Here is a 20,294-nt window from a genome sequence, read left to right as displayed (position 1 = left end):
CCACAAAATACCGACTTCTGTGCATGGGCCACGAAGTTTCAATCACATTGTACAGTGGGGCCTTGATTTATGAGTGTCTTGACTAACGAGTTTTTTGAGATACCAGCTGTCTCTAGGTTGATTTTTTGCATTGAGTTGATAGAGTAATTTGAGTTAACGAGCTCCTTAATGAGCTTGGTCTCGGAACGAATTAAACTCGTAAGTCAAGGCCCCACTGTACGTGCGGGTGCACGTGGTATTTTGTGGAAGAGCCACACTCAAGGGGCCAAAGAGCCGCATGTGGCTCACGAACCACAGTTTGCCCACCACTGGGAGCATCAGCCTGAACACCGAAGGGTCGCAAGTTTGATTCCTGGTCAAGGGCACATACCTGGTCCCGTAGGAGGGAATCGATCCGTGTGTCTCTCTCACGTCAATGTTTCTCTCTCTCTCTCTCTCTCCCTCTCCCTCTCCCTCCAAGCCCAAAACTCAGCCCTGCATTCCTCTGACTGGTCCCCAAATACCCTCTTTGCTTGGGTCCCTCATTCACTTCTTCTGTGGCCAGAATAAATACTGCCCATGCTGTCCCTGCCCCCACCCCTTGCCTGGCTGCTGACATGCTGACCTGTTAAAAGATGTAGATGATGCTTGAATCTCAGGTTAAATGCTGCTTCCTTCATGGAGATTTCCTGAGTGTCCTCCAAACATCTCTCTCTCTCTCTCTGTGTCTCCCTCCCTCCCTCCCTCTCTCCCTCTCCCCCTCTCCCTTTCTTCTCTCTCCCTCCATTCCCCCCATCCTCCTTCCATTCTCTCTAAGAATCAATGGAAGAAATATCCTCGAGTGAGGATGAACAAAAAAACAAAAACGCGGGTTAGAGACTGATGCCCTTGGGCAGGCCCTCCAGGGAGCGGGTGGGGTAATGAGCCGGCATCTGAGGAGTGGAGATGAGTGTCTGGACCTGGCGCTGAGGCTCTGTAGGGGCCTGAGTTCCGGTGGCTTCTCTGATGAGCCCTCCGTCTCTGCTGGCCGCGGGCTCTCTGGGTGGCCTCTGGGGGCCGGCCATTGCTGGCTCCTGGGTCTACAACCCCCCAGGATGCTAGAGGAAGTGGCCATCAGGCCGCCTCTGCCTGCACGGAAGTCCTGCCAGGACCCGCATGAGGTCTATCTCTTGGGAAGGATTGGTCGGGGCATCCCACCTCCTCCCACTGGGCACGGACTGTGGTGCCCCCAGCACCTCACCCGGACCACGCCCCCGCTGGCGCCAAGGTGGCCAGGGTGAGACATTCAACAGGCACCTGCGGGGCCAGCAAAGCCCTTGCAAGGCTGATAGTTCTTCCTGTTTCCGGCCGCATTTACTATAAAAAGGATTCTGCAGGGGCCAGCGGACGGACGTGTGTGATGAGCGATCACTGTGCCATTTTGGGCCTTCAGCTCAGGAGTTCAGAGAACTGAGCGACACCTGCTTACTCCTGGGCCGAGGCCTCCCAGATGTAGTTATACACAATGAGAGGAGGGAAAAGGGTGCTGAGTCCCGCTCCCTTCTTGCAATCCATATTCCCCCGCAGATTCACGAACAATTAAGTTCCTATCCATTTCAGAAGATGTGTTTTCAATGACTTTCCTTTTCGGTTTAACAATTACTTCTAAAAACTCTTAGCAATCCTGTTGTTTTCCTCAAGCACATACTGCCTTTTATAGGAAAAATAATAATTGTAAGAATTCTATTTAGAAGACTTTTTAAAAAATCCCTTAGAGCCTTCGGTCACAGGAAATTAAATATTTCTGTTTCAATTTCTAAATATATTTTGTGGCAGAGGAATATGGTGGGGTAAGCAGTAAAAGATTTTCAACCATAAAAATACTTCATTTGTATAAAATCCCACAGAGGAAAGGAATCGACGGGGATACAGTTCAGAGAGGAAAGGAACTGTGTAAACTCTCCACCTGCAAAGAGCAGCGATTGTAATTTTTTTTTTTTGACAGATGAGGGGAGGTATTTAATCACTGCCGGGCTCGGAGTCTGTATGCTTTTTAAAATATTGTGGCAGTTTTATTTTAACACGCAAATATTTACCCAATCCCAGAAATCACATCTCTCACAAGTTTTAAAATCTAGGTAAAAAATATTAGACATCAACTTAAAAATGCAAGACAAGATAGATACAATTTTAAAAATTGGACTGTCGGGCTGGGGGGGGGGGGGGTTGTGCGTATCAAGAGCAAAAGCCCCTTTGAACCCTGACCCGATGGCTCCTCCCGCCCCTGGGCTCCTGGCCCCTCCCGCAGGGCAGCAGGGAGCCAGGACCAGGGGGAAACTGCTCATGGAGACCACAGGCCTTGCAGCCTGTCCCTCCGATTCCAGAACCTGGGCCTCTGGGCCGGGCCGGGGCACAGGCTGGGGTGTGCAGGCGAGCTGCAGGGTACCTCTGTCTGTGCTGAATTCAACTGCCTGTGGCTGGGGAGGAGGGGCAGATATTGTCTTGGGGGAATGATAAGGGTCAGACCTGCAGGGCAGGGGTCAGAGAGAACCGGCCCACCCCAGCGCCAGTCGGCAAGGAGGGCGGACCCAGCCCAGCACCCCTGACCCCAGCACCCCATTCGGCTGCCTGGTCCCCTGCACCTGTGGGGGCTGTTTCCACAGAGAGCAGATGTGGCCTCAAAAAGGGAGGCTCCGGTGGAGGCTGGGGACTTAGCTCCGGTCACTAAAGATGTGCTTCAGTTTCTGCTATTTCTACCCCTCGTCCCTGCCCGTCCCCCCACCCCCACCTTCTCTCCGTTTTGTCCTGCCCTATGTACCTTATTGGCCTAAGTGTGGCTGTCCTGGCCTTGTCTTCCTCTCCCCCTTCCCCTCCTCAAGCCCTTGAATCTATGGAGGAGGCTGAGGTCTCCCAGAAAGGAGTCCGCCTTCTTCAGGAAGCCCCGGGGCAGGGGTGGTGTAGACCAGGCTTTGAGGCGAGGGGCCCTGGGATCAAGCCCTCCAAACTAATCCTTTACTCCCCCCGACTGCAGAGGGCGCCCCTGAGTGTGGAGGCGGCAGGCAGGGAGCAGGGCCAACGGCCTCCGGCTGCTGGCAGGAAGGCCCACACCACGAGGGGGCAGGGGCCCAGGCCCACAGGAGCGAGCTGTGGGACTTGGGCAGGTCCTTCCGGCCCTGGCCTAAGTCTCCTCATCGGTGAGCGGGGCTTCCATGAGGATCCCTGTGAGGCTGGTGTCACAAACGCCTGCGGACCCGCGCCCAGCTGTCTTGCTCTCCTCGGGGTTCCTGCGACTTCTCCGCTCTGCTCCGGCCCCTGGTCCCGCGGAGCCCCCTGGGCTGCACAGGCTGGAGAGCTGGTCTCTCCCTCCCTCCGTCCCCATCTGGGCTTCGGGCAAGCACGGGCGGTGGAGGAGGACGGGGAAGCTGTTCCAACTGACCCGGGAGTGACGGGCGAGTGGATGACACACGGGGTCATACAGCGGCCGTCTGCTTGATGCTGTGGAAGCTGATCCGAGTGGGTGAGGTGGGGATGGACATGGCCCCTGGGACTCGGAGGGAGTGATGGTCCCGCCACCGGTGCCACCTCTTCTTCACGGCTGCGCGCACCTGCGGGGGAGGCACAGACTCAGCTGTGCCTGGCTGTATACTTGACCTCTAGGTTGCAGGGGTCCCTCAGGCAGCCCTCCTGTCTCCCCCAAGGCTGGGCGGTTTTCCAGGCCCTCCCCCCTTCTTCACTGTGGAGCTGAGCAGAGCCAGGGACCCCGCAGGCCCGAGGGGCTGGGCGGCTCTGTGGGAACCGCCTGGAGTGGGTGTGAGGCCCCCGGCCCGGCCTCGTACCTCTCCGTTTAAGAAGCAGTAGAAGACAGACACGAAGAAGCCCTGGAAAGGAAGGAGGGTGGTCAGGGGTCTGCGTGGGCATCGCCCGGCCTGGAGAGGACCGGGGGCCGGGGAATACTCTGACCCAGGACCCCAGAGGCTCAGAGCTGGCGCCACCCCTCCTGGTGCAGGTGTGACGGAGCAGGTGCTGGGCTAGCAGTAGGTGCCAGCTGGGCGACCCAGACCCCGTGGTGGTGGTGGTGGTAGTGGTGAGGCCCACCTGGGCTCTGGGGTGGGGTTCAGTGTGTGCGCACTTTTATTTGAGTGTGTACCCGAGTGACCCACATGTGCACCTGTTCCCTGTGTGTGACCGTCCCGTGAGGGCACCTGGGCGCCCAGGTCAGGAAGTTCGCTGGGCCCCTCGGCCCTGGGCCCACCTGGAATGACTGCAGGAAGGAGTTGAAGTAGATGAACACGATCTGGGACAGCTCGTCCTTCTGCCCGGGGTTGACCAAGAAGAGCATGTAGGTGGTGCCCAGAAGCGGCAGGAGCACCAGGGTGGCCTTCACCGCCTTCCTGGGGGGACGGGGGGGACACTGCAGGTGGGGCCTCACTGGGTGGCGAGAGCTCCCGGGGGCGACAGAGAGGACCCCACCCAGAGGCCGGTGCAGGGCCACCTGGCCTCCATTTCTCCCTGCGGGGGGCGGGGGGTAAGGCACCCATCACTTACCTGTACTGGATTGTCTCTGACGTGGTGGATGCTCGTAGTTTTGTCATTAGGATCCTGACGATGTTGAACAGAAACACAAAGTTGATCTGGAGGAGGGAGTCAGAGAGGGAAGGGGGACCATGAGGTGGTTCGCGCTGAGAGCAGCCACCTGCCCTGTCACCCACTGCGAGCCCGAGTTCCACGTGCACACACGCATGGCACACACATCACCCCAGCCCCGGCCTGGGCCCCACGGCCTCTGCTCCTCTCTCGGGAGACAGGCAGGCGCCCCCTTCTGCTCAGCTGCCTGTCACCTGAGGGCTCCCGGAGGGGAAGCCACCCCAGGCAGCAGATGAGGGCGCAGAGGCCACGCCTCCTGAGGCCTGAGTCCACAGTCCTCACCCCGCTCTGCCCGAGCCCCTCCCTGTCTCTGCTGCCGGGGGGCAGGGTCCCCCTCACTACCACGGGTCTCCTGGAGAAAGACCACTTCCTGGTGGGCAGGGGGAGAGGGCCCCTTACTGAGGACAGCCCCGCCTGGGGCAGCAGACGGCTGGCTGGGGTGCCAGGAACTGGGTGCCGCAGGACTGATGACTCTCCCTCCGCCCCTGCCCCGGTAAAGCCCAGAGCCTCCGCAGACCCGCAGCCAGTGAAGATGAGCGAGCTGTGGGCCCAGGGGAGGCTCTGGAAGGGCCTCATTGGTCTTCATTCTGAGCTGTCAGCATCGTGCCCACGGCTTCTGCCTCTCCCCGACCAGGGTCCTGCCTGGCTCCTGCCGGCCTGTGGCTGCAGGTGTCTGCTGACCTCGTGGGCTCATGTGTGTGTGTGGGGTGTGGGGTGTGTGTGGGTGTGTGTGGGGTGTGGGGTGTGTGTGGGTGTGTGTGGGGTGTGGGGTGTGTGTGGGTGTGTGTGGGGTGTGGGGTGTGTGTGGCTGTGCTGCCCTCCACACGCTCCTGGCGAGGCTGCGGGTCTGTTCTCTGTGCTGTGTGAGGGTGTGAGTGTGTGTGTATGGGGGGACACGGTGTGTCTGGTGTTTTTTATCTCCATTTGTCTCCAAGTATAAGCATACAAGAAAGGGAGTGTGTGTGTGTGGGCCTGACACTAGCAATCCCTTTCAACATGCACACGCGCACACACACACTCACACACACTCTCTCACACACACGTGCACACATGCACACACACACACGCACATACATGCGCGCGCACGCACACACACACACGCACATACTCACACACACACACTCACATACATACACACTCTTCCCAGGTCTCAGTCCTGAGACTCCATCACTCCTTAAACCCTCCTAAGTTCTGGATCCTGGCTGGGGGACACAGGCAGACATCAGGGGACAGAGATTCCTGTGGCCTCTGGATGACCCTAAATTTGAGGTGCTCTGGGGACCTGAGGGGCTCAGGCTCCTCGGCCATAGCCTGCGGCTCTCATGCCCTCAGCGGCACGGCCTGCACTCTAATCTTGTCCAGCCTGGGTTTCTTGTTTCATTCATTCATTCATTCATTCATTCAGCGAGGGCCATGTGCCTGACTCTGAGCTGGGCACTGATGATAGGAAGTGGACTTGGCTCTCGGTCTGGGGTGAGGGGTGCATTGCATTTTCCTTAAGTGGCCAGAAAGGCCTGGAGAAATGGCATGTGAACTGAGAAAGGGGGGAGTGTTCCCGGCAGAGAAAGGGCCAGGGAGGAAGCCCTGGGCGCGGGGAGGGGGCTGGATAGCGGCCAGCGTGCCTGAGGTGAGGCAGAGGAATCAGGACACAAGTCCAGGAGGGAGGCAGAAATAGCTGGGAACCCAAAGCACGAGATTCCTTCCTGCAGGGCCCTCTCAGCTCGGGGTGGGGCAGGGGCCCCAAGCGCACATCCTACCGAGACGATGGCACAGGGGGTGGGTGACCAGCCCCAGAGTCTCAGCTCAGCCAGCAGTTAGTGGTGACCTTGGGCAGGTCGTCCCCACTCTCAGTGTTTCCATCTGTGAAACGGGAAGCATGCTCCCTACTTCTCCCCGACACTGGGCGTGGGCTGGGTCCAAGGGAAAGGACGCACAAAATGCTGTGGAGGCGAGGGTGAAACCAGGAAGCGGACATGGAGAGAAAGCTGGTTGAGTCTTGTCTCCCTTTCTCCATTCATTTCCTCACCACTGTCCCCCTGTGTGCACCAGGGGCTCGCTCCCCACTATCGTTGGTCCCCAGCCAGGCCAGCCTTCCTTCCTGGGTCCCAGGCTCGTCACAAGGCCTGTCTTCCAGGAGTGCTCTCAGCAGCTGGCCGGGAGGGATGGGTCTCATGGAGTTTCCATTCAACGAGTGAGGGACTCATGGCAGCGGGGACTCCAAGGACCCTCCTCCCCCACTCACTGCTGACACGGACTGGCTTTGCCTCTGAAATCACAGAGCCCTGATGGTGCAATTTCAGGCCGTGGGTGAGAAATCTTAGTCATCTCCAGTGCACATACATCAAGGACACTCCCAAGACGGGGGTCAAATGAATCCCGGGAAAAGTCACAAAAAAAGAGAGTAAGGCAATAAAAGAGATAAACAGTAATCGCCCTCACGGTAGACCAAGGAGGCCTTCATTAGGCACCTGCTGTGTGCAAGGGGTGGATGGATGCCGCTCTCTCGGTTCCCAGGAGCGTGTGGCCCTTTAAGGAAGCTGGTACCGACAGGAGCCTGAAATTACCGAGCCTGAAATAAGTCTTACATAAATGCTAATTTCTTATGAGGCCTTTCTGTGCATCTCCTTTATGTGTGATATATAATGGGTTCGTTTTTGCAGAATGCAGCCCCTACTTAAATTAAAGCTCCACCTTAATTAAAGCTCGTGGTGGATCACAGACGGGTGGCAATTGTACCACAGGCTCAGAAACATTTGGCAAAGGGCGGGGAGCTGAACTAGGAACAATTGCTCATTACGCTTCATTCTGGTACCAGGGCTCCAGGCTGAGGCTGGGCTGGGCCCCCAGGGGGCTGCTGGGGGAGGACAGGGGTATAGGTACGGGCTGAACAGAAGCCTGCACACCCTCCTCTTGCCACCGCTGCCCGCTTGCCTGGCTGGCTCAGCATTTACCTGGCATGAATGTCACATGTGGGAGGGCGCTAGCTCCCGGCCAGTCAGACCCATTCTCTGCCCAGAGGAAGAGCCCAGTGCCAGGGAGGGGAGGAGAGGGGCTGCACGGACACGGAGCGAGGGGAGAGCGTGCTGGGAAGGTGTCAGGAAGCCAGTGGCATGGACGGAGTGTGTGCGGGGGAAGACATCGCTCCCTCATGTCTCTGCTGGGTGGGTCCTCAGCTGCTCCCCTGGTCCCCAGCTCCATCCCAGGGCCTACCTACCAGGAGCACGAGGATGATGGGGCCCTGGTAGATGTAGTCCAGTAGGTCGCCTGGCTCCTTCCCAAACCAGCACCTGCAAAGGTGGGGGCTGTCAGTGACCTGCTGAGCCGCAGCCGGGGGACCACCGCAGGCTCAGGCCCAGGGGCCTCCAGCCTGACCTTCCCGAGACCCACTCTCTGGCTGTACCTTCCCCAGAAGCAGGGTGGACGGTCCCAGCCCCGCTGACCACCGTGCGCACCGGCTGCCTTTTGTCTTGCTTAGAGGTTCTCCCCAGCCAGTCTGGGGTGGCCTGAGTCGCCTCCTCCTCCTTCCCTTCTTCCCCTTCCTCCTCTTCACTCCCTCACCCCTTCTAGATTGCTGGGCCCAGGGCTCAGGACGGAGAGCTGGGCTGCCCCCGACCGGCCTTGGGTCCAGCCGCCTGTGCCCCCTGTTCATGCATTGCCAAGAGCCCGCTGCTCCGGGTGCCAGGCACTCCGCTCACTAAACAGCAGGAGCCTTCTCCTGCCCGGAGCCTGCCTTCCTCCCAGCCGAGCCCCATTCACCCTGCGGAGGGAGCCTGCTGCCGCCAGGGCCGCGGTTGCTCTCTAGGGAGAATGGAGGATGAAGCTTTGGAGTCTGGGCCTGGGGGACCTCCTCGGACCTGGAGAAGGGCCCATGCCTATGTCCCCACCCCCTCAGAGGGCATCCGGTGCACCTAGCTCAGACAGGCATCTCCCCAGCTGCCCCCAGCACCAGGGTTTCTGGTCTCTGCTCGAATACCCCCTGTGACGGGAGGGTCACTCTTCCACACAATGATGAGAGCCGCCCCTTTGTTCTGGGGTAGCTTTTATCATATGAGTGCTTCCAAATGCCGAGTTCTTGGACTGCGCCCCATTCCTGCCCCCACCCTCCAGTCCCCTCTGCTCTCTCCAGCCTCAGAGACACCCTGGAGACTTGTGTACAGACACTGACGGCCCCCTGTCCTCTCTCCTCTCAGCTGGTGGTGCCGGCTTCCCAGCCGCTCCCTGTGGGACCCGTGACCAGGTTGCCATCATCGGCGCCGTGGCTTCGTGTGGCAGAGGCTCTGACGCAGGTAAGTCCCAGGACATGCCGCAGCCCCGGGGTCTGTGAGAGGCTCCCTGGCCTCCTCCATGTCCCCCAGTTCTGAGGAAGAGGCCTCCCCAAAGGCCAAAGGACGCTTAAAGGAGCCAGCAATCCTAACTCAGTTCAACCAAGTGACTCAACGCCGACCACATGAGCGCCTCTGGGTGCCCGGGCTGCATTTTGTCCATCTAAGGATGCGGAAAAGCCGCTCTGCCCCGTGTGGCTGCCACACCTCCCTACGGCTTGGCAGAGCCCACAGCTGCCCCGTCCGGACACCCCTGACCCTGACCCATGGCTGGCCTGTCCGACTCACTGTTTGTTCTCATAGTAGAGCTTGGCCAGGGCCCAGGCGATGATGATGGGGCAGGGGATGCCTGGAAAAGAGACAGACATGGCTGTAGCGGTCAGACAGGCGGGCAGGGGACCCTCTTATAGAACACAGGATCAGGGGACCAGAAGGGGCCTGAGATCATGTTTCAAATCCTCTACTGCAGACCCCCCATGACCAAGGGCCTGTCCTGAGACCCCAGTCCCGGCCCCTCCCCCACCCTCAGCCTTCCCCTCTGGACAGGCCAGAGAGAGGAGGGGACTGGGTTTTCTGAGAGAGAAGTGCCGCTGGCAGCTTCTCGTCCAGAGTCAGAGACCAAGGCCTTAGATCTGCCAGTCCAGGCGGGAGACAGGTCCCTGTGTGGGAGGTGCTTCGGAGGGACTATTTGCTTCCTCCTGGCCTGCCTGGAGGGGGCTGGCTGCGCCGGGGACCATCCTGGGGATGGTGGGCAGGGCTGTGGCTCTGTCCTTGGACCCAAGATGAAGAGAGGTGACCTTGAGGGTAGCACCCCCTCCCTGCTTGGCCCTGCCACCCCCCCGGGGACCCTCACACCATCCGATGAAGAGGAAGAGCCACTTGCGCAGGCGCTCGGTGGAGTAGGTCATGACGATGGCTGTGTGCAGGTAGCAGCCCTCCACGAACATCCAGAAGAAGTTTGTCACCAAGAAGTAGTTGAAGACGGTGGTGATGCAGCGGCACCAGACCTGCATGGGCAGGCGGCGGTCAGGGCTGCGGCCGGCCCGTGTGTGTGGCCAGGGCGCTGGTGGAGGGTCGGTCATTTTAGTGGTTCGTGGGCCTGGCACTGAACACCCTCCAATCCCACGCTGGGGGGACTAGCCTTCGTCATTTCTCTCTCTCTGTTTCAGACTGAACGCACCGTCTCCGGCGCGGGTGTGTCTGACTTCTCCCAGGTTCCTAATTCCCCCTTTTAACCAAGAAAGAGGGGCTGGCTCCGAGCATCTTGCAGGCCGAGGCTGGGAGGGCGGCACTGTTGTGTTGCCATGGTGCTATTTTCTGGGGGGTCACTTTTAACCCATAAGTCACACTGGTTTCCATTTAGGGATGGAAGGTGAACTTTCAGGTAGGAAAGTGATTTCACGTAAAGTGATTCGATGAAAAGAAAATCATTACATAAATAATAGTACGGGGTCGATGAAGGTGGGCGGAGCTATGGAGGGGCGTTTCCCATCTCTGGGTTTGGGAGAATGAGTTTTGGTTGCTGCTCTTTGTCCCCTCAGCAGAGGAGAATCTGTCCCTTTCCCTCTGAGCTGGGCTCCCCCCACCCCTGGGCCCAGCCCCAACCGGTTGCCCAGTGACCTCATTGCTTTCATGCACTTCGGGGTCGATGAGCTGCAGCAGGAACCACGTGGCATTCCGCAGGATAAAGGTGCCAATCAGGTTCCAGTGAATCACATTCCGAAGACAGCGAATGCTCCTGCAGGAGGCCCAGGTCAGGGGTCAGCAGGGTCAGGGGTCAGCTAGGACTGAGCCTCAGGAGGCCAGGTAGAGACAGCCTGGCATGAGGGCAAGGTTGTACCAGGAGCCAAATTCCCGTTGTGGTGGCCACGGTCGGGCCTCTGACTGCCAGCCTCCCCATGGCATCCATGTGCCTGCCAGGCATGCCTCCCCACCTGCCCTCCGTCTGCTGGCTCCAGGGCCCCTGGGGCGGAGGTGAACATCTGGGACAGGCGAAGGGGGTGTTGCGGGAGGAGGACAGGGAGAAATCAGGGGAGGGGTGACTCACCGCAGGGCCAGGAAAAGCAGGAAAGCGGCCATGAGGGCTGCCATGGAAACGCAGTGGCCCAGGTAGTTGACCATGTGGGCGATGTAGTAGTGCAGTTCATACTTCCACTGCTGGACAGACAGACATAAGGGCAGATGGAGGCATGGGGCACACAGAAGGCGGTGCTGAGCACTCCAGTGATGGCCACCCTATATGTCCTGACCCGGAGGGCAGAAGGGCTCCTCCATGCAGCTCCCTGCATTTGGTTTGCCACTGGGTGGCTTTTGGTAGAAATGGCTGCGGTCAGGCCTCCCGACATGCAATTTTGGAGCAGATTTGGACTTAGTGTATGCTGAGACGTGCCAGAGGTGCGGGCAGATTTTATTTTCTTTTTAATTCTGGATTGTGTTTAGTCTCAGCTCAGACCCCAGCCGGCTGAGCAACTGAGGGTGAGTTGATTCAAATCTCTGGGCCTCAGTTTGAACCCTGTACAAGGGGTCCAACCAGCCACCCTGCAGCAGGAACCTCAGAAGCAGTGACTGATGGGAGGTCTGAGGGCTGCCCTGGGATCGGTCTGCCCTTGGGTGTAGCCATGGGAGGGGCAGGCGTGTTGTCTGCAGCGTGCTCAAGAACAATATCAGAATCAAATAAAAGCCATGTGCTTTCTATTATCCCCGGGCAGGCAATTCTAGGCAGAGGCGGGGATGAGGACTCCTTCCTGCCCCAGGAGGCCTCTCCCAGCCCCACTTGGTTTGCCACCCTCAGCGGGGCCGTGAGCGGAGGTGAGCACAGAGGCTGGAGCAAACCTCTCTCCTTTAGGACCGTCCCGCTGGCCACTCCTGTGGCCCTCAGCGCAGTGTCCCTTGGCTCACATGTTAAAGAATCACTTTCCCAGGGTAGACAACTGGTCTCCCAGCCCCCTGAGGACCGTGTTGGGTGAATGAGGAGGGGCCTGGAGGCAGGACCTATCCTTTTGGGTCAGAACTGAAGCGTAGCTTTAAAGGGGAGGTGGCTGGCCCCGCAGGCAGCAAGGAACTCTGTTTCAGAGCAAGAGGGGCTAGTGGGCTCTGAGCAGGACCCAGCTTCCTACGGGACTGCCCTTCTGGGGGATGCACTCATTTCCACGTGGAGTCAGAGTTAGAGTGCCACCTGGGGAAACTGAGGTCCAGAGGAGGAAGGACATCACACGGCCTGTGAGGTGTTGGGGCACTGGCTACAGTGTCATTCCCTTCTTGTGTCAGGTGCCACCCTTCTCTACCTCATCACAGTGTCACTGAACACGGCGGGGGTGGAGGGGGAGGCAGAGGCGGGACGTGGGGTAGGGATAAGAGGTGCAAAATGGAGTGGTTGGGAGACAGGCCTGGTTCTGCCACCCTGGGGATCCTGTGAGTCTATCAGGATCAGGGCAGGGGGTGGGGGCACTCACCTTGTCGTCTAAAATGGGCACACACTGCGAGTAGTTGAGCCGTGAGGCCCAGGTCCCATTCTCCAGGCACTCTCGGTAGACATTTCCTACAAAAGATGCCAACCACCAAGAGGCAAGTCACTCCCCTCCTCAGGAACTCTCCTAGGCTCCCTGGTTCCCCCAGGATAAGGCCCATACTTTTCAGCTTCCCTAGGGCAGGAAACACAACACGCACCTACAAGGTCATCTGAAAGTCATGTGTGTGAAAACTGCACACGAGACGTAACCACACACGGCAGCTAAGAGGCATGAATCATAACCCCATTCCAGTATAGTCTTAGACTAGTTCGAACACTTCCTTTAATTTTGTTTGAAACTGAACCCAATTGTAAGCCCTGAGATGTGGGTGACGATTCACTGCTTTCAGCCAAATGATTTCCATTCTTATCTCAACCATGTTTTGCTTAAATGGTCCATACTTTTCCTACCAGTATCAGTGCTTTCATTGTAATAACAGCTACTACTGACATAGCAGGTGTTTGCCACGTACCAGATCCTCTCTGCTTTCTAGCTGCTGTCCAGTCTCCACAGCAACCCCGTGAAAGAGGTACTAACATTAAACCATTTCACGGAGAGGAAACTGAGGCACAAAGAGATTGGGCTGCCTGCCGAAGACACAAGAATGAGACGAGGATTCAGACGCAGGAGGTCAGGCTTCAGGCTTGATGTTCATAACCTCTAGGCCAGGGGTCCTCAAACTTTTTAAACCGGGGGGCAGTTCACTGTCCCTCAGACTGTTGGAGGGCCGGACTATAGTTTTTAAAAAAAACTATGAACAAATTCCTATGCACACTGCACATATCTTATTTTGAAGTAAAAAAACAAAATGGGAACAAATACAATATTTGTATTTGCATGTGGCCCGCGGGCCGTAGTTTGAGGACCCCTGCTCTAGGCTACTGACACATAGGAATGAGGGACATTGAGAAGACAGGTCCATTCTGCTGACCTTGAGCCCCGGCTGCCTGGGTGGCCCCCACGTGATGTCTCTCAATGTTTGAGCCTCTGTTAAAGTTGGAAGGTAATGTGTGAAAACACATTTCAGAACCTCAATGTCTGATGTACAAAAGTGCAGGTTTTATCCAAGGGAAATGTTAGAAAGTCAAAGAATGTTTGACAATTTGCATATTAGCCTTTTATTATATTAGCCTGACAATTTGCATATTAGCCTTTTATTATATAGGATATACAATATAAAGCTAATGAAGATAAACAGCACACAGAACACAGGTGCAGAGCTAGAGGGGGCCTTAGATCGCTTTTGGAAGCAGTGAGTTCTGAAATAATTAAGTTACATAAAAAACCCACTTCCGTCGAGCTGACAGTGAGTAAAAAGCAATGAAATTATTAAGGAGCACTTGCTGAGAGCAGATACAATGGTAGAGATTCTATTAGCTTAAATGTTTTTTAATTCGGTGTTCTGAGCATACAGATTTTTCAAATTCAGCATGGTTACTGGCCTCTTCCTGCCCTTGGCCCTGCCAGCGTGAGGCTGCATCTGGCAGGACTCTGGCCCTGGAGTATTCCCCAGGCCAATGCTGGTCTGACACTGATTCCAACCCCAATGTGAGGACACCATGGCACCCAATTCCTCACTTAGGTTTTCTCCCTCCTCAGAGGACCTTGGCTAGGTCCCTTCCCTCTTGGCCTCAGTTTCCCCTCTCAGAAACAGTAATCTAAATTTCTGTTTTACTACAGAAAGGTTGTGTGTTAAGAGAATCTGATGCATAGGGTCAGAGATATCGCTGAACTAAAGGACAGAGTGTAGGGTGAAGCCAAAAGGACCCCTGTCAAGGTATCTTAGGAGAGCAGGTTCTTTTGTAAAATACACCCCTGTCCCTCCCAACAGGCCTGTGTGAGGTCAGACAGACTCTGATTCTAGCTATGGTTCAAAGAGAAAAGTTTATCTTATGGGAATGTATTCACAGATGTTACCTGGCTTTCTTGACATTCATTGCTAAGCCCTTTCCTCCAGGAAGGCCTCCCTGATTACTCCCATCTCACAGCTCTTCCTCTCTTAAGATTCCCCACACCCAGTTCCAACAATCTGAGCCTCACACTTCTGGCCCTTGCTCATGATCTGGCCTGAGTTGATCAGTGTGGGAGTCCCTGAGGGCAGGCCCCAGAGTACTCATTTCCATAGTATGGTATCTCAGCTGGTACTGACCACAGGAAGGCTTATGGAAGGCAGAGGGTCAGGATAGAGATGCTGCAAATCTGAGACCTTCCTGCTCCCTCATGTCAATGCCGCTGGGGTACCAAGTTCTGTGAATTCTTTTATTTTTTGGGGTCCACCCCCCTCTGTCCATCCCACCACTGTCTCTCTAGTCATCTTACCTAGACTGGCACAACAGCCTCCTATCTTGCATCCCTGCTTTTTCACTCACGCCTTGACTTTCTCTATCCTTTACCCCAACTGTTAGAGTGATCATGTTGTTTTATGCTTAAAAGCCAGGCAATTCTTATTGCTTTTGAGAATGAAGCCCAACATTCTCAGTGTGATACCCAAGGTTCTGGACACTCGTGCGCAGCCTAACTTTCCAGCCCCATCCCCAGCAGCCTCCCCGGCAGCTGATATTTGCACCAGGAGACAGGGCCCACACTTTCTCTCTGCCGAACCAGTCCCTGAAACACCCTCCTCACGCTTACCCACTGCCCACTGGCAAACTCCTATCTTCTAAACCCCAGCTCAAATGCCGTCTCCTGGAGGCTCCTTTAACATCTGAGATAGTCATACTCTCTTCTCTTTTTTCAAACACCTCCTCTATGCCTTCCAGTCCTTAAAACATGGGCTTTCACACTCTATAGCCCTTGAACCACAGCAAGACATCCATGTCATATCACACACACACACCCTGCATTACTGAATTCAGCTCCACAAAGTGAAATTTATCCTAACTACAGTCATATTTTTCTTTATATTCTTTATGTACAAATGCTGGTCGTGACCCCACTAAATTGACTTCATAATCCACTGTTGTGTTACAACCTGTTGTGTGACAAACAGACACCTCTTTTTGGGCATTTGCCATGATTCACTGCACATCATCTCACTGGACTCGATCCCACTCTTTGCTACTGAAGTGGAGCTCCCTGGGGACAGACCAGTGGGCACAGACAGACTGTACTGGAGTCATCGGATCCCCCTCAGGGGACTGTGTCGAATTGACTCAGGTCGGCCGAAACCTTGGGAAGCAGAGTCTGGGATGTGGGATGTGGCAGCAGGAGGGAGTTTCCCTCAGAAGCCCAGGCATGCCTGGGAATGAGGTTCCGTCTCATTGGGTACCAGGGGACTGGCAGACAGATGTCCCCAGCTCTTCAGGGGAGCTGGCTAATGAGGATTCTGAGCCCTCAGGCACAGCCTGGGACAGGAGAGCGACAGACAGGAAAGAGTCTCCTCTGGGAACCACAGGAAGATGGGCACGGAACGTCCTAGGACAGGTGGCCAGGCCAGAATCTCGGGGATGGATGCAGTGAGGTGGATGTCTGTTACCACAGCAACACAGGTGCCCCTGCCACAGATCGATGCCGAGGGTGTGCAGTGTGGCCCGCCAGGGGCATTAGGGTCTGAATGATATGGGCAGGGTGTTCTCCAGGGCTCTGTGGCTGGGAAGCCTGGACCCCCTCCCCAGCAACATTCTAGGACTCTGCACCACAGTGGCCCTGGCCTGTGGAAAGGGCTCCCCTCCTTTCAGATGCTGGTTCAGGCGACACCTGAGTGGTCCAGGCGCCCGGCTAGGAAAAGATGGGGGCCTATATTCTAGCTGTGGTTTTGTCTCTGGCTGGCTAAGTCCCTGCCTTCTTGGCCTCAGTTTCCCCTCTCAGAAGCAGTAAGGCAAATTTCTTCTCCAGGATGGTATTGGCATCACAGGTGGGTCAAGTATTTGTTGTGGGGGCCCTCTCAAGATGCTAAGAGCCAGTAGTAACCATGAGTCACGGTGATAATCCCAAACATCCCTACATCACTTTCAAGGGTCCACTAGGTTGGCACTGCTACCTCTGTTATTCTAACCGGCAAAGCATAGGAGATAGGCCATAGAAGACAGGGACAAGTTTTGTGGTAGTTCTGGGGACAGAGTGCAAGAGGCAGGTTGGGCATGGGCAGTAAGAAGGGCTGTGCGGAGGGTCGGTAATGTGGTCATTGTATAATGACAAGGAGGAAGGTGGGAAGGACCAGAAGCAACACTCACTGAAGGAATGAGGTCACTGGGCAGGACAGGAATGTTCAGCACCATGGACAGCGGGGCAAACCCATTCCTCTCTATCTATGCAGGTGCCCCTACCTTGGAGAAATCCTAGAACCCAGCACTCTTACCCTGCCTCCAGCCCATGGCCCTGGGCCCAGCCCAAGAAGGCTACACGAATTCATGTCCCTCCTGAAAACCAAGCTCAGGCCTGCTCTAGCCCACCTGAGGGTTCAGTTGCTACCTCTCCTAGTGCATGCTGGTCGGGATTTCCCAGCTAGCCTAAGGAGGCAAGGTCTAGGTCACCCTCTCCTCTGGTCCTTTCTGAAGGGCGACAGAGAGCTGAGTACACAGGGGCTCAGGATGGACCGAGGTGATGCTGTTGCCTAGGTGACTGGGTAGCCCTGAATGAGGATGAGAGGCTTGGAGTAGGCCAAGGGGACAGTCTGTCACCCAGGCCTCACCAAGCTGCATGACAAATGCAGAAGCTGCGGTCACACACACGGGGAGCATTTGGGTCTCATACGCATGTCACAGGTAGGTTGAGCCCTGCTTCCAGAACTGCTGACACTGCAAGTCCAACCCCATCTGGGGCAGGGGTGTCCGTTTACAATAGCAAACTTGTGGCCAGCATCCTTCAGATTCAGGGCAAGAAATCCTAGACTGTCCCCAGGAAAGCACGTTGGAAACAGAGCCAGCAGGTGTCTCCTTGGGAATTTAAGAGGGGGCAGCAATTTGTCCCTTACTGGTCTAAAGGGGCCCAAAGAGGGAGAGTGACATGTCCAGGATCCCCAGCAATGAACGGGCAGAACTAGATCTCTCTCCCCTGGGACACGCTTTCTCATGGGAGACCCTGGAGCTGGTGTTTCTGGAAGCAAGAGGCTCTCTCTTGCTACACCAGGTCCCAGAAGGCGCAGTCAGATGTGCCCTCTGCCATGCCTATCTGGGACCCTTCTTGAGGCTCCCCCCCCACCACCCGCACCAGGCCTGTCTTTGAGAATTGTGACATCCCCATTGCATCAAGGCCCAACCTCACCCTCTCCATGAAGCCTTCCAGGAATGCTGCAGGCCCACCAAGCCCCCCTTCCCAGTCCCTGACTGCTGATTTGTGCGAGTCTGGTCTTTAAGCTGCCTGGGCCGCCTGAGGGCTGAGCTCGGCCTTTCCTATCATCTCTGTCCCCCCAGGGCCTAAGAGCGATTCCTGCACAGCAGGCTGACCCAATGCAAAGACCAACCCCTCTGGCTGGAGACCACTCAGCTGATGTGTTCCCATGTGAACACTATCCATGCTTCAGCATGTGTCTAGAATAGGGTTCTGGGAAGTGGGGACCCAGCCTCTCCATGGGGTTGGGTTAGGTGGAGTGTCCCTTTATCCCCTGTTCTGGGAGATGTCTCCCAGTACAGATGGGGCCAGCCATTCCCAACAGGGCCTGAGGTCCAGGAGGCTGAGGCTGAGCTGGGCAATTCCTCAGGAGGGAAGTGGACCTTGTCCAGGAGGAGGCAGAAGCCCTTAGTAGCTGCGAGGACCACAGGGACACGTGGGAGGAGAGGCCGAGCAGGGCACTCCAGGCTGGTTGGGGAGAACAGGGGACAGCCCAGGCTGGGTTAGGAACCAGAGCACAGCTTCCCCAGCCCCCGTCCACAGGCTATGGGTTGAGATGCTTCATCACCCCCCTTAGCCCTTAGTCTCCTGGCTCAGGCTGAATCAGGGACCCCAAGTTCCACGGCCACACCCCACCCAGCTCGCAGAATCCTAAAAAAGCATGGCCTCAGACCTCCCGGGGCGGAGACCTCATTTCTAGCAGGGAGGTCTGTTTTAACCCTGGAGAGAAAGCATGGCCTCAGACCTCCCGGGGCGGAGACCTCATTTCTAGCAGGGAGGTCTGTTTTAACCCTGGAGAGAAAGCATGGCCTCAGACCTCCCGGGGCGGAGACCTCATTTCTAGCAGGGAGGTCTGTTTTAACCCTGGAGAGAAAGCATGGCCTCAGACCTCCCGGGGCGGAGACCTCATTTCTAGCAGGGAGGTCTGTTTTAACCCTGGAGAGAAAGCATGGCCTCAGATGATGCAGGGATCCTCCTGAGTGGCCCCACTGTCTACACCATCCCCTTCCGTTAGGGGCTCCTCTGCTGTGGGCTCCTTGGGCCCAGGAGAGCCCTCCACTGGAGCAGGTTCGGGCAGGCGAGTGTGCTTAGCTCAGATGCAGGCACTACTGTCTTGCCCTCTAACCGTCTTTCTCTAAGAGCTCAGACGTGCGCGCGTGTGTGTGTGTGTGTGTGTGTGTGTGTGTGTGTGTACGCGTGTGCTTGAGAGGGATGGGCGAGCGGTGCCACCGTTCAGACAGACAGACAGACACTCAGAGAAGGGTTGCTATGATGTTTCCAGCACGGGGATTCAGACACCCTTCTCCCTCCCAGGAGGCCCCCTGCCGGTAGGGTGGGGCTGGAGATGTGAGTGGCCTTCAGGGGGACCACTGATTGCTGCCCTGGCTCCTGCCTGGCTCCATCAGACCATGCACGGCAGGGACTCAGGCAGCCCCCCACCCCAGGGCTGGTACTGAACCATCCCACCTGGGTGCTGGGCGGCTCCACACCCTCCAGCCAGGAGGAAGGTGGGCACAGGCTGTCCCCCCGGGAGGCGGGGGTGGTCCTGACGCCTGGGGCGCTGGAGGAAAGCAGCCCACGGCCTCTGACTCAGCCCCGAGGTCAGACTGGAGATACTGGGTAGGAAGAGGCAGCACCCCACTCTTGCCCAGAAGCTTCTGTGCCCGCTGCTCTCCCAACACAGGCGCTGGGCTTGCCCTCCCCTCTCTGGGAGTGAAGAGTGATACCCACTCACCCGGGGTTTGGGGACTCGGCACAGTGCCCCCGCATCCCCCCCTATCCCCCCTCCCCGCTCCCGGCCCCCACGGGGGGCCATTGGCTAAACAAAGAGAAGCTGTAATGGGGAGCCTGGGAGATAACCTGGGAGAGGGGTTCACCCTCAAAAGGGAGGAAGTGTGTTCAACTCCCCTTTCTGGGCTCTCGCCGCTCGGTGCGCGGGAGTCTGCGCGGAGTGGTGGGCAGATCACTGCCTCGCTGAGGTCTGACCACAGAGGGGCACAAGGAGCGTCCCCAACATTATAAGGGTCCTCATCGCCAGCGGGCTGACGGTGCCCTGGCCCTTGGCACGTCTCCAACGCTGGGTCAGGGGGCCCCCTCCACTCCCTAAGCCGCCCTCCGGGCAGGCCGTGCAGAACGCGGCAGAGGGTCCGGCACTCACGCGTGGTGTTGTACTTGATGCCATTGAAGTGCTCGGGGCACGGCCTCTCCACCAGGGCTCCGGCGGCGCTGCGGGGCCAGCATGTCCCGATCAGGTCCAAGGTCGCGTTGCAGTAGGAGTGGGGACCTGGCGACGAGAGAGCAAAGCGGGGCTCAGAGAGGTGGTCTGGGCGTGGGCGCCGCGGGAGGCAGGGCTCCAGGCGCTCAGAGCGCTCAGGGAAGGAGCCCGCGCCCCCCGGGTCAGCTCGCCTCCCGCCTACCCTCTGGGTCCTGGACCAGCGCCCAGCCGTCCGGGAACAGCTCTACGGCCAGCGCCAGGTTGCAGTTGGCTTCCAGCAGGCTGGGGAGCAGCGCCGCGTCCATCGCGCCCACCGCCAGCCGCGCGCAGAGACGGAGTGTGAGTGCGCGCTCGGTGTGGCTGCGGGCCCGGGCCCAG

At 57.3% G+C, this 20,294-nt stretch overlaps 1 protein-coding gene across 2 annotated transcripts in view; it reads right to left on the bottom strand.

Annotated features, from left to right (window-relative positions):
* Positions 1–2,619: 2,619 nt before the first annotated feature.
* Positions 2,620–20,294, bottom strand: part of CRHR2 (corticotropin releasing hormone receptor 2) — a 28,875-nt gene continuing 11,200 nt past the window's right edge. Inside the window, exons 1-12 of one of the 2 annotated variants that reach the window (XM_006774934.2) lie at positions 20,119–20,281; positions 19,860–19,985; positions 12,377–12,462; positions 10,972–11,081; positions 10,545–10,662; positions 9,778–9,931; positions 9,213–9,273; positions 7,817–7,889; positions 4,504–4,589; positions 4,211–4,349; positions 3,795–3,836; positions 2,620–3,563 (exon numbers count right to left, since the gene is read on the bottom strand). In XM_006774934.2, coding sequence (XP_006774997.1) covers positions 3,429–3,563; positions 3,795–3,836; positions 4,211–4,349; positions 4,504–4,589; positions 7,817–7,889; positions 9,213–9,273; positions 9,778–9,931; positions 10,545–10,662; positions 10,972–11,081; positions 12,377–12,462; positions 19,860–19,985; positions 20,119–20,221 — 1,233 coding nt within the window. In that variant the 5' untranslated portion in view covers positions 20,222–20,281 and the 3' untranslated portion in view covers positions 2,620–3,428. Of the gene's footprint in view, positions 3,564–3,794; positions 3,837–4,210; positions 4,350–4,503; positions 4,590–7,816; positions 7,890–9,212; positions 9,274–9,777; positions 9,932–10,544; positions 10,663–10,971; positions 11,082–12,376; positions 12,463–19,859; positions 19,986–20,118; positions 20,282–20,294 lie in introns of those variants that run through there. The other variant, XM_006774933.2, reaches the window with a different exon arrangement.

Source organism: Myotis davidii, unplaced genomic scaffold (assembly GCF_000327345.1).
Source record: "Myotis davidii unplaced genomic scaffold, ASM32734v1 scaffold125, whole genome shotgun sequence".
Taxonomy (NCBI): Eukaryota; Metazoa; Chordata; class Mammalia; order Chiroptera; family Vespertilionidae; genus Myotis; species Myotis davidii.
The sequence above is the reverse complement of the archived record's forward strand: the minus strand, read 5'-3'. Positions and strand labels throughout refer to the sequence as shown.